Source organism: Delphinapterus leucas, chromosome X, assembly GCF_059928025.1.
Source record: "Delphinapterus leucas isolate spDelLeu-1000000601 "Yukka" chromosome X, BTC_Dleu_Yukka2, whole genome shotgun sequence".
Lineage (NCBI taxonomy): Eukaryota > Metazoa > Chordata > Mammalia > Artiodactyla > Monodontidae > Delphinapterus > Delphinapterus leucas.
In genome coordinates, this window is record NC_143150.1 from 102446169 (window position 1) to 102460540 (window position 14372).

At 39.5% G+C, this 14372-nt stretch overlaps 1 protein-coding gene across 1 annotated transcript in view; it reads left to right on the forward strand.

Moving 5' to 3' along the window:
• Window positions 1-256: 256 nt before the first annotated feature.
• The window catches only part of TMEM47 (transmembrane protein 47), a 30232-nt gene continuing 16116 nt past the window's right edge, over window positions 257-14372 (forward strand). Inside the window, exon 1 of the mRNA XM_022563897.3 lies at window positions 257-568. Within this exon, the coding sequence (XP_022419605.1) occupies window positions 343-568 (226 nt within the window). The 5' untranslated portion in view covers window positions 257-342. The remainder of the gene's footprint in view (window positions 569-14372) is intronic.

Consider the following 14372-nt stretch of genomic DNA (forward strand, 5'->3'; position numbering starts at 1 on the left):
CGCTCGGCACCGCCTCCCGCAGCCGGGGAGGGGCCGGGGCGGAGCGAGCGAGCGGGGCAGCGCCGGGGCGGAGCGGGCGCGGGCAGAGCGCTGCGCGGGGCCGGCGGCGAAGGTCCACGGCGGGAACGGCGTCGCTGCGGCTACCTACGACCCGGTCCCCGGCCGGCCGCCCCTCAGATCCACCTTCGTGGCGCGGCGGAAAGCGCGCGGATCCCCGAGGGAGCGAGTCCACGCGCGCGGCGGCTCGGCTGCTTCCCTCCGTGGGAGGTCGGGCTCCCGGCTTTCCGGACCCGCCTGGCATCCTAGTCTCCGGCGGGGCGGGCCGGCTGCGGCGCCCGGGACATGGCTTCGGCGGGCAGCGGCATGGAGGAGGTGCGCGTGTCGGTGCTGACCCCGCTGAAGCTGGTCGGGCTGGTGTGCATCTTCCTCGCACTGTGTCTGGACCTGGGGGCCGTGCTGAGCCCGGCCTGGGTCACGGCCGACCACCAGTACTACCTGTCCCTGTGGGAGTCCTGCCGGAAACCCGCCAGCTTGGACATCTGGCACTGCGAGTCCACACTCAGCAGCGGTGAGGGCCCGGCGCGCCGCGACCCCTGCCTCCCGCCCCGGACCGCCCCGCGCCCCGCTGTCTGGACAGCTACTGCCTCTACCCGCCTCTCCTGTGTCCCCCACCCTAGTCCGCCCCCTCCATCCTGGCCCTTCGCGGATCCTCGGGCTCCAGCCAACTCCCTGATCTCCACCCCTCACCTCTCCCCAATCCCGGTCGCCAAACCCAGTACAATGTCCCACGCCCTCTCCTCCCGTGGCCATTCCTCGGGCTCTGGAGTAACACGTATGCTATTTTGGGTAATTGTTATCATTTAAGGCGAGAACCATGTGGCTGTGTTGAAAATGCAACGCCTTCCACACCCGCGTTAAAAAAGACACAAGCAAAAGCGCCCCAACTCCCACCAGGATGCTGTGGGTTCTGTCTGCCTTCCCCACTTCTCTCTCAAGGAGGAATGTGCCTGAGTTTACCTCTGAGTGCCCCCGTTTCTGCCTGTTCTACTCCACTTTACCTGGGTTTTCCCGTGAGTTTCGGTTGGATTTTAGTTCCTTAAATTTTTGAGCGATGTGAAGAGTTGGGAGAGGGACAGGCTTTAATTTCCTTGCCTTTTTTGGTGACACCGTCCTGGTTGAGAGTTGCTCTTCTTTCTTTCCCACTCCAGATGCCTCTTCAGTCCTCCAGATCTTTCTTGCTCTTCTGCATGAGGTACTCACAGATGCCTGGAAAGTTGTGGCTTATTCAGCCAGCCCTGGAAACAGCAAAGGGATGGGGTGGACGACGGAGAATTAGGTAGTCACGGAGGGCCTTTACCGCTTTACTCTCTCCTTAAGCCCCGGTTGCCTTCCCCTGCCCTCCCAATGTTACGCCCTTAGCAGAAATCTGACAACTTCCGATTTCTTGCTGCAAACCCCTATTCCTCGCTAATCTTGATTCGTCAGCTGCTGGTGTCAGTGCAGAGAAAGGGGAATAAAAGGCAGAAGACCAGGCTGTGATTTTATACACTTAAACGCGCACCCCTGAGAAACTCATTAAATTCCTTCGTGACAGTTCCCTGTCTTCTCTGGGACTATTTATAAAGCCTTACTGGAAACGTGTCAAGTTCCAGGCAAGTTGAAATAGGACAAAGAGCCACAAAAATCAGATTTGCTTTTGTCTTTGGTTTCTTGTTATAAAAGAAATTAGTGCACTTGGTTTAGTTTCTTCCATAAATTTGTCTGTTTACAAAAGGCTTTTTCTTTGATATTACCTCAAAATTTCCATTGAAGGATTTCGTCTTTGTTGCTTAATTTACTGTGGAGGGGACTGGTTGGCAGCGGGAGGTCAACATTTAGGTCTTTTAATTCTTTCAGGGTTGGTTGTTTACAACTAAAGATAAAATAAATTGGTAAAATGCCTTTCTTCAGTAACCAGGGGATCCAAATAAACTTTGGAGAAAATATGCTTTCTTTCCCCTCTCCAATAGAAATGGAAATTTATGTAGGAATGCCAGCTCCAGCACGTCTCCTTAGCAACGTGAATCTTTTGCCCCTTTCTCTCCGTCTCCTGAAATAATAGCCCCCTGATTGCATAAAGACTTTTCAGATAGGTAGGAGAAACAAGCTTCAACTCCCATTTTCTTTTCAGGCCCGTATCCTTTTCTCTCGGCCAGGAATGTGGGGAATGGGGAGAAGCCAGCTCGAGTTTGTGGCGCGTCTGCAGTGTTTGCTAATCTTTCCTTCATTGCCTCCATACCCATTTATCTTTGCTTTTTTCCTCTCTAAGCAAGGAAAGAGGGAGACACAAGCTTAATGCAAATACAGTTGTAATAGGACTCTGCAAGGTAAAAATCGGAGGCTGGTACAGCTTCTGATTTTTTCTTCTAAACCTGTTATTCTACCCTCTTGCTGAAACTCATACTGCAGCATTTATTTCTTGTTGCGTTCCTGAAAATAAAATAGTTTTCATCCTAGAAAAAGTATACTTCAGAAGCAAATTGGGCTGGTGGAAATGGTTTTGTTGGAGGCTATCTGGAACAAGTTATTGACTTTCTTTATGTAGTAGCAGTTCATTTTTCCTCCCCAAGGTGGTGGTGGACGGGGAGGATGCAGGAGGAAAGGAAACAAAATCTGGAAAATCGCTCATCTCCCCACTTTACAAAGTCTATTTTCTTACAGTGTTCGGTGCACTTGAAGCTTCTGTGCACCAGTATTCTGAAACAAGGGGGAAGCTTGAAGTGAAACGAGCAATGTTTTCCTTGCCCGTTCCAAAGGGCAGGCAGCTTTTCTCAGTCTGTTTGCTGTGTTGAATAGCAGAAAGCAGGGAGGGAAATGTCTTCTCTGAAGATTTTAAGAGATCCACTTCTTTGTCTCGAAATGAATTACCTCAGGAGGAACCACCAAGGACAGTTTTACTGAAGGCCCTTTACCAGCATCTTCAGGGCTTAATTAAAAACCTTTGTCTTAATTAGAATTGAAACTGCCGTGAAGAGGCAAGCTTGTAAATACAGAAGGGAAATTTCAGGAATGTTTCTACCGATGACAATATGTCCTACTTAGGCCCAGTTCCTAGGGAAACTTTCCCCTCAGCCATTATTTTTAAAGCCGCATTTTAATTTTGGTACCAAATGTGCATCGTTTGACGCTTATAACCTGTTTTATGGTTTTAAGCAAAAGCAGCAGAACCATTCCTTTTGTGTCCTGGTGTATTGTAGGTTGCGTCAGCACTTCTAGTACGAACCAGTAATCCGGGTGTCAGTCAACTGTAATGCTTTTCTCCGGTGTCCCAATTCAGTGTATGGGGGACTATCCAGGCATTCATCCTTAAGCTGTAAATTTCCCAAAAAGACAAATGAGAAAATGGCTAATAGACTGTCATTCGCGGTGGAAACAGGAAAAAAATAAATTAATTAAGTATGCTTGTTAGGAAGTTTAGAATAGGTAGTACTCACATGGCTGCTGGCCACAGAATTTCTAAGGATGATTTTGGCAGCCTTTTAATACATCTTAAATATTATTTTTAAATGATAGTAATGTTTTAGACTTTTGCTTAGTCGCATTTAGTTTTGATAACTTTTTTCCTAGAATATAATTATAGGGTTTCACAGCCATAGCAATTATAAGAGAATCCTTAGTACAAATAGGATTACTGAAGTGTATACAGAAAGCTGACACCCTAAACTTGACTTCAAACGTACTGTATAACCTCTAGGGTAATTTTATACTTCTTCTTTAAAATTTATAAATACGTAGCTATTTCATATAAATCAGATCGCTTTTTTGACGTCTGTGTTATTTACTGACTAAGCAAAATGTAAGGGTGTGCAGATGGCCAAATGAACACAATTTACTGAGAGCAATTTTGGGATATAACAAGTGGCATTTATCCAGCTTTCCATCCACAAAATACTTGATTAAATAGTTGGTTCCTTTTTCAAGGAATATTAACATTAGCGCACTGTCCTAAAAATAGCTGCATTTGTAACGAGTCACTGGCAGTTTTGAAATGGCAGTGCGCTGTAGGCTAATAACAGGTGAATATTATTATTTTCAGTTGACAAGGGGTTCTTTTAAGAGTGCTTTGTATGTAGCTCATTTTTTAAAAACTGTGATATAAAAATCCACTTTAAAAGGCATTATAAGAAAACCTGTCTTGGGTGGTAGTTTAAGATAAACGGAACTGCCTAAACACCTGCAAATCTTAGAAAATCTGAGATACAGTGATTCTGGGTTCAGATGTGTATCATCTGTGCATATTTTGAATCCATATCTTAATTGGGAAACGTAATTTCATTGGAAAACTTTGCAATGTGATTTACTCCAGGGAAAGTTCAGCTTGTTGCTTGAAATGAGTTGATATTGATGCATGTTTACAAATAGCTCAGCAAGCCTGGAGGTCACAACAGTTATACTCTATTCTGGCTTCCTAAGAAAGAACAGAAGTAGAACAAATGGAATTTTTTTTAACCTATACAGCGTAGACTGGTGGAAAATTATTCAAAAAGCAGCACTTAGCACCAAAACTTTCTTGATTAATAATCCAGAGAAAACCCAGTATAACATTTCAAGATCTTGATGATGATTTCCTTTTAAGGTCTCCTAAGACTCTGAAGTTCCCCAGATTGATTTTTACAAAGGACATTTTAATCTGTGGGCAGATATAATTCCTCTTTTGTTCACATTTGTAGAATGATTGTAATCTCCAGGGAGCCATTTAGATCAATCTTTGTCAGCTAAGGGATTTGATGAATATGTGAGAAGCCTGGCCTTTCATAAAACCTTTCAAAACAAAACCAAAACAAACAAAAGCATATCTCAAGCAATAGATTTTGCCCGCTGTCAGGAATAAATTTGAAGAATCACTTTCAGGTTTCTGTTTAATACTAAGCCCACTTAGTGAGACCGCAAAGTACTACTGGATATATTAGTGAAAAGGATTTTAGGTGCTCCAAAATAAGTCCCTGGATTATATTACCTAAATATCACAGTAAACTTCTTTATGAACTCTGATAAATTATAACATAATCCTCTAGGAGGGCAGAGTAGTGTTGTGAAGAATATATGAGGCTTTGGATTCAAACTGCCCTGAACTTGACCACTTACCAATCATATGACCTCATACAGCTTACTGTCATCAGATGATTTGTCATGAAGATTAAATATGCAAACATACCTGCTCATTAGGGTTGCATTTCTTCCTTATATATTCAGAGAAGCAAACCCAAAGTGATAATTTTTTTCAATAATTGAGGACTTTTTCCTCCTTAAGTGGTAAACTTTTTTTGCATTGAATGATGAAGTGTGTTGTTAGTCTCAAATTTAAATTTTGATATGTACTTCCCAGCATTTAACAGTGCTCTTGGTAAATCATGATCACAAATTTATTGTCTAATAGCTACCTTTTATTCAGTACTACTCCAGGCCAGACATCTCTATTATTCCCAGTGTTGAATAAACTTGCAGTTTAGCTAATGTTATCTCCATATATTATTGAGGAGACCAGGTATTTTTGTAAGTTTACCAAGTTCTCAATCAGTGGTAGGGACAGATTTTCTCCAAGAGTGTTCCAGTTATTAATGCTGGAAAACAAACCAACCCCAAAGTTGGTGGTGTCAAATGACAGTTATTTTTTTATGCTCATGACTTTTGTGGGTCAGGAATTCAGATAGGGCATAATGAGGATGGCTTGTCTCTGCTCCAGGATGTCTGGAGCTGGAGCTGAGGGTGATTTGAATGGCTGGAAACTAGAACATCTGGAACTGCAGGATCTTCTTCCAAATGGTTTCACAGGGTTTGACTTATTGTTGGGAATGGCTGGGAGGCTGGACTCAGCTGGGACTGGCCTTTCTAGCATGGTGGTCTCAGCATAGTTGGACTTCTTTTCTTACAGGATGAGTAGTTTTGCTGAGAGCAAGGGTTCAAAGAGAACCAGTCTCTGTCTGAACCAGCCTGGGAAATCACAGAGGAGCCATATGTATAGTCCAGATTCCAGGGGAGGAGAATTGGGCTCTACTTCTTGATGGAGCAGTGGCAAGGTCACATTGTAGAAGAGCATGTAGGATAGGAAATGCTCTTGGGCCACATGTGCAAGTATATAGTCTGACACTGGAGTCTAGCCGGAAATCTGCATTCTTTCTTTATTGCCTCTGAAGAACCAAGACAACTACATAGCTTCTTTCTTTAAGAACTTTGAATCAATTGTATAAATAACATTTGGCTGGGGCAAAAACTGCCCTCAACCAACACATGGCTTTAATGATTAGTCGCTTGTATGGGATTACTCTAGATTTGGAATCAAATGACCTCAAAAACTTAACCTGTCTACAAATAGAGAACGTTTTTCTCTATATAAATTCAACCTTAGGTCATTTTTGGATTATAGTCTCAAATGATCAAGGATCAAACTGATTAAGAATCTGAACTCTTAATTTGCTACTTCATGTTTCATGATAAAATTTTAGCCTTTCTTAGAAGGTTTTGTATGAGTCTGACAAGATGGTTTGTACATGAACACTAAAATGTAACAATTCCATACAGGAGCCAAGTTTTGTAGTGCTAGAAAGGTATGAGAATTGCAGGGATGTTTTTTGTTTGCTTGTTTTTTCATTATTTTAATAACATGATTCTTCTCTTGATAATTGCCCATATGTTGAGTCACAGAATCACAGCACATTTGGAGAAGAAAAGATTTTAAAAAATAATCCTGCCCGATTAAATTTATTGCATGGACAAGAAAAATAAGGCAAGACAGAATATTAAAGACTCAATAGAGAGATTGTACTTAGCCATAGTATTTTTGCAGGGTGGGTTTTCAGAATTTCCAGTAATATTGCAGATAACTATCTCTTGGTATTTGAAGGATTGTTGAATACTATCATGTATGGAATTTTCGATGAAGAAGTTAAGGACTGCATGTGAAACAGCTGTCTACTTTTTAGAAGATTATTTATCATCCAAGATTTGATTTCCCATAGAATTTAAAGAGTCTTCAAATAGACTCATTTATGTTGACAAGTCCATTAAGTTTTAGATGTTTTTTATCATCAAATTTTACATTGTTACCGTGGCTAGTCCTTAAAAATCAATGAAAACTTCTTTTTCTTTAAGTTTCTCTATGATAGGGTTCTTTAAAACAACTGCTTGATTTTGAGTTGAAAAACACTTCCAAAAGTCTGTGGAAGCCAGCCATGTAAGTTTCTTAACTTGATTATATGCATATAAATTTCACTGGATCAACTTATTACTGCATTCTGACTTTATTTATTTTTTTAAAGATACATTTATTTATCAAGAGACTGATTTTTCCTATCAACTTATTACTGCATTCTGGGGGACTTCCCTGGTGACACAGTGGTTAAGAATCCGCCTGCCTATGCAGGGGACACAGGTTCGCTCCCTGGTCCGGGAAGATCCCACATGCTGCGGAGCAACTAAGCCCATGCGCCACAATTACTGAGCCTGCGCGCCAAAACTACTGAAGCCCATGCGCCCTAGAGCCCACATGCCACAACTACTGAGCCCGTGTGCTGCAACTACTGAAGCCTGCGCGCCTAGAGCCCATGCTTCACAACAAGAGAAGCCACCACAATGAAAAGCCCACGCACTGCAATGAAGAGTAGCCCCCGCTCGCCGCAACTAGAGAAAGCCCACACGCAGCAGTGGATTCCCAACACAGCCAAAAAATAAATAAAGATTAAAACAAAAACAAGAAACACTTATTATTGCGTTCTGGCTTTATTTTTTTTTTTTTAAAGATACACTTATTTATGAGACAGATTTTTCCTTAAGCAGAATTTCATCCTCACGTGTCAAAGGCATGGACAGTTAAATCTTACCAGTCTTTTTAAAGTATTGGATCATCTCCCTTGAAAATTAGACAAGGACACCTTCCTTACCCTTTTTTGCTCCTATATTTGTTTGGGATTTTGAGACATAAGTAGACCATCAATTTTCTGTTCTATTGTAGTCTTGCCTTTGGCACCAAAGACTCCCATTAATAAAACAAAACAAAACTAAACAAACAATAACCCCTACAAAAATGAAGCATCCATGGTTTCCAGAAAACCAGGAAAAAAATATCTAGATCATTTTTATCTCTACCAGCTTATTAACTGTTGTGAGATTTAAAATGATAGTTTTAATGAGCCATGTTTCAAGATAAGGTCACAAATATTGATTGTCTTTTCAAAATATATGCGTATTAGGCAAAAAGATGTTAAAAAAATAGAAGTTGGGACTCCGAGTCACATATTCTCTATGCATGAAAAGGCACATCCACAAAAGGACTCAAATTTCCATCAGAAGGAGTTTTATTTCTGTTATGTTTTATGGTCCTGAAACCAAATGTTCATCATAATGCATAGTGCTTTGTGAAGGCAACCTGGAGTCTTTTCCTAGCACTAGTAGGTGACTTAAAGAGAGATAGACATGTCCCAGGAGGCCCTTTTCTATCTTCTCGTATGTATCCAAGTAGTTAACTTCATTGAAACATATTCATTGATTTCCTAGCAGGGAGTAAGCATTGTCCTGGTACAAAATCAGCTAGTCGTTCTGGTGGTGAGAGCAAGGTGATGAATGAAAGTTTCTTTTAAACAAATTAATGAAATAATACAAATGTACGAAGTACTATAAAGGAGGAAATAAATATAAATTCACCTTCTGCAGGGGGGTAGAAGAAGGGCTCTTATCTAAAGAAGCTTGCTAACAGGGAACTGGTGGGGGCACTAGCTTGCCAAATTTATCCCTCCATATTTACTGGGGGGTGTTTTAATACTGATCGTGGGTGACTGGCTGGCTGCCTTCCATCTGCTCTTTATTATTAGCTACGCTAAACCCATCACAAAAGCTTTTTAGTTGCTTAGAGGCAGGTCACCCACTCCTAGTCTTGGCATGGGTTTTCTTCTCGTTTTTCCAAATAACCAAGTTTTCCAAATTGTAACCTTCTTAGGTTTTTTCCAAAGAGTAGAGAAGAACAATGTTTGATGTAACAAACACATCATAAGTTTATATATGTACTATGATTAGGAATTACTATTGAGAAATACCAGTACCCATTAGATAATACTAGTTACCATCAAATGCTAACGAAATCTTTAATATAATACTTGGTAAGAAACAGCAGCCATTAGCAGTGATGGTGTCTTTCTTTTTTGTCTAAATACTGAAACATACTTTAATAGCAGGGCTTTGGCTAAGCAGTGTATACAATGGTTTTATTTGGGGAAAAAAAAACACTATGTTATGGTGTTTAGATGATAAATTACATTTCCCCAAATTTTCTGTGATAGAATTCTGTGAAGCAGCTAAAGTGCCCCTTTATTTGTAAAGAAAAAAGTATGTGTGTTCTTCAAACATCAACACAAAACAACTCAGAAGTCTTGAATGAAATTGTCATGGATTGAAAATTAATAACCTGTTTGGCACTCTTGGACCCCCAGAATTTTCCAAAATTTTGGTTAAATTGACCTGCACTTTGGTCATTAAAATTGTTGCATTATGTATTTGGATGGTTACCTGGGGTAATTTATGTGCTTAAAATCAGGTTGGCGCTGTATTTCTGACACATTTTTTTATCCATAAATGGGCCTAAAGAGTGAGATTTAAATCATATTGTTGCCAACTTAACATGGGTTTTAAAGTAGGTGCTTCTCTGACATTCCACTTGACTGTGTGCAGCTCGGTGCACACAGTGTCTATACTGTTTGTCATTTTATGAAAGACGTAGTTGTTTGCCATAAATATTTGTTTGCATGTGAATGTTAGTTTTGATATTAGTTGTTTGAAAAAGGAGATGGTCATTTTAATTATTGAAATTAGAATCCGGATTCTTCTTTTGGCTGCCTTTGCTTGTGTCTGTATCCCATGGAACAGTGGAAAATTAATGCAATGCTGACGGATTTAGGTCAGGATGCAACTTAGCCAAGAAAACTAAGTTTAAACTCACTCACAAATGGTTCCGATTTTCCACTTCATCTGCCACATGCAGAGTAACTTTAAGGAGAACTTGTGGATGGCTTGTGAGATAGCGTCAAGATGACAGAAAAGATTACTCTTCTAGGTTGAGTAGTGAATGATTTTGATTGCAGTTATGGATATCATTTTGGTGAATATTCTTTTGGAGAATCCAAAGGTAAAAATATAAGTGCCTTTCTGGCACATTTCAGTGTGATTATAAAAGTTATTAAAATCAATATTTTACTTTCTGATGAGAATTTTAGGAATAGTGAGAATCGTGCGTTAAAATATTAGAATACACTTGGGGAAGTACCACCCACTCCTGCTGTGGGACTTGAATTTATAAGGTTAAAAATGTGTTTCTTCATTGCTTTTTAATTATATCTAATTTCCTAGAAGAAGTGACAATTGTGTGCTCAAGGATTTACATACAGTAGAACTAATCTCAGCGTATAAACAATACCTGCAGAGGTAAATAAATTAGCCAGTGTCTGATGAGTTAAAGGTTTTGAAATGAGACAGGTGGAGGAAAGCTTTAGGCACTGGTGTGGTACACTGACCTTGGCTCAAAAGTGTGGAAAATGTATCATCATTTAGATTTTGCTTTTCCTGAAAATCGGAAGTAAATTTTGACCGTGAATTCCCCAAGGGAATGTGAATTCTCCAATTTGGCAGTTATAATGTGGCCCATAGAATTTTCATAATGCAGTAGCAATTTCAGGCCAGTCTCATGTATTAGATTGTAAAGTAAGTCAGCACAATTCTGCAGAATACTAAAGCATTTATAGACATTGGAAACTCTGGCACCCGCTAATAAAAATACTTAGAAAGAGGATTTGAATTTAGTTCCTGAGTTGCACATTAATGTTGGACTTGATGTTTTGACGTATGGACTGCCCAATTTTTGTTCTGTAGCTGCGGGGGAAAGTATAACATTGTGTGTTTGTCTTTTATCTATATATATTTATTTATTTTAATTATTTTTTTCCTTTTTTCTTTTATCTTTTTTCTGTTAGAGAAAGCTGTCATAGGGAAGCACATACTTATCTTTAGCCTTGGCTTTTGTAGGTACAGTTCCAACGCATCCGGTGTGTCACTGTGTCAGTTTTGCCAAAATACTCTTAAGTGGAACCTGACATATACTATGCCAGCCTCATTTCAGGTTTCATTTCCGGATCTAAAACATCCCTCCCAGCCCACTTGAGACCTAACCAGTTTATGGACCAAGGTTGTACATTATTTCCTCCAAACCTACTATCACTTGTTCTCTCAGGTCTTAGAAACCAAACTCAGATTTCAAATCAGGTGGCCCAACATTGAATAATGAGCAATTTTACTTGTGCAGAGCACTGCAATGTGTAAAACAGAACCATGGCCACTGATGTTCTGCAGAGCTGGTTTACGTTCACTGCTCCACTACAGTATCAGTATATCATTTATAGAAATGTATAAAACTAATGCCGAGTAATAAATCTCTAAGGACTCTTAACACTTCATCTGATTAAATACTGTGAGGGCTATAAAATTGGGGGACTAAGATTGATATAGAAATTAACCAATTATGAGAACTTAAAATAGATGATTTTTTTTGAAGAAATGGAGCTGAAAATTGAGAATTTTATGACATTTTGTTTTGCAAACACTGAATATGGGATAGCAAGTATTTGTGGCATGCAAACCTTCTAATGGAAAAAACGATTCATGTATAGTTTTCCAGTCATTTATTATAGTATTAATGTAAAATTGCCCGAGTCCTGTAGTATATAGCAAAATATTTTATATGTATATATTCTTGTTAAATCTACATTTGGTAGATAAGTAAATACATGTCTTTGTAAACGTGAATCCCAGCCTATTATTTTAATGGCCATTAGTAGGTATCTATAAAAGTGTTTTTGACTTGTTTTATTCCCCATCTCCTAGTCTTGTTCAGTAAGAAAGAGGAAAATGGTATCAGACCGATCTGCATAGTCCCTGGCTTTAACTCATCTGTGAGGCAGGTCCTAATATTTGGACAGTGGATTCTGTTGCTGTTTACTGAAAGAGACACAATGCCACGTGCACTGTTCTCAGCTCCAATATGCCTAGTGCTGAACCTTGAAAACTACCCTGATCCTCCTTGACTATGGTAGCCATTTCAAACTGCTTTTTCAGCTTACTGATTGATGTTCAACTGGTCAGCAAGTTAAAGCTTTGGTCCTGGGCAACCTGCCCAAGTGAATCATTCCAAATGGGTATAATGACAGCAATCCCGAAACTTGGCACCGTCCACCAGAGATATAGCCTCAATACTTCAGTCTAAGCCCCAGCTTCTGGCCAGGACAGCGGCAGACATATGTGGCCCAATTCTAGTCTCTTGGAAAATAAAATGGCTTTTCTGTTTGAGCAGGCATAGCTATGGTTGTGGACCAAAGGGAAGGGTAGCAATATCATAACTGTGGAGATGCTGGTGACTGGTGCTCCTTTTTGACTTTATGTCTAAAGTGACTTTCTCATTAGCCACAGCCTCAATACTTAAAATTAAATACAGGACATATAGAAGAAAATCAGAACTGGTTGTATTCATCTACTTTTTAGAACTATTTCCTTTGCTACAAGAGGTTCCCCTCCTAATTAGGTTCTAGTCCCTTTTAATACTTGTTATTCTCCTGTAGCTTCTATTGCATTTTATTGGCTTTCGGTATGAAATAAAGTATTACTATTTTAAGGAAATTCAACATGTGAAATTAGGATTTTTTTTGCAGTTTTCTATTGTTATGCTGGATATGCATCACTTTCCACTCCTGTATTACTCATTAATCAAATTGACTTCATTATGAAATTATTATTGTCTGAGAGGCCTTTACCTAAAAGAAAATTCAACATTTTAAAATGGTACATAAGGACTTCCTTGCAGGGCGCAGTAGTTAAGAATCCCCCTGCCAGTGCAGGGGACACGGGTTTGATCCCTGGTCTGGGAAGATCCCACATGCCGCGGAGCAACTAAGCCTGTGTGCCACAACTACTGAGCCTGTGCTCTAGAGCCCGCGAGCCACAACTACTGAGCCCATGTGCCACAACTACTGAAGCCCATGTGCCTAGAGCCCATGCTCTGCAACAAGAGAAGCCACTGCAATGAGAAGCCTGCGCACTGCAACGAAGAGCAGCCCCCACTCACAGCAACGAAGACCCAATGCAGCCAAAAATAAATTAATTAATTAAAAAAAAATTCTATCAATCAATCAATAGATAGATGATAGATAGATAGATAGATAGTACATGAGGTATAGACCAGGGGTCAGCAAACTATTGCCTGACAGACCACCACTTGTTTTTGTAGATAAAGTTTTATTGGGACACAACCATGCTCCTTTTATTTACATACTGCCTAGGGCTGTTTTCACACAACACGGCAGACTTGAGTAGTTGCAACAGAGACCATGACTCACAAAGCCGAAAATATTTAATATCTGGCCCTTTAGAGGGAAAGTTTGCTAATTTTTTTCTTAGTCTTGTTCTTTACAAAATGCAAATAAATACATATATTTTAGCTATTCTTTGAGGATATTTAAAGTAGAGAAAATTGATCAAAATTCCTGTTTTATTTTGGATTGAAAAGTAGAAATAGTCAAATGTATGGCATTTTATGCCTTTTGGGCTATGTGAAAGAGCTTATTGGAAAAAAGCAATCTTGTGCTTTTATTTTTAAGATATTTTTAAAGTGAGTGAATAAGTTGTATCTTGATTTAAACAAAATTGATACTTTCAAAATTCTTATTTATTTAAAATAAATTGGAGTAAGTTGCTAAAAGCAATACTCATTTTATGAAAGTAATACTCCAACAAGAAAATGTTCAGCATTGGCTCTTAAAGCCTCCAGGAATTTGATTGATGTCTGGATGGACTGATTTTATTATTATTTTTTTTGTACCTCAAACATTTAGATATAATGAAAATTTGATTTATTATTCAGAAATTTCAACTTACAACTTTTTAGAAGGATTTTTATTATGTTAAAGTGCAATAAAATTGTGCTATGCATAAACTTTTTCAAAAAAATTTAGAGACTTCCAAATGTAAGGATTGTTCTTTTGTTTTTTTAATTCAAAGCTACATGCTTTTATGGAACAACAACAACAAAAAACCCATAGTATGGCTATCCTTTTAAACTCTAGTTGAAAGCCAGATATACTTTTGTTTGAAGTTATATTGCTTTGTTACAAATAGATGGCATAAAAAAAATGCTCTCCACTTTCTTGTGATTCATCTTTATATTTTAAGGAGTATGGACTTGTTCTGTTTTCTCCCTTGTTTGTTTGTTTATTGAATGCTGTGCGAGTTCTAGTTCAGTGCCAGCTGTATTTCCAGAATTTATTAGGAGGAGAGGATGTGGAAGAGGATGCTTGAGGCAGGGTTAT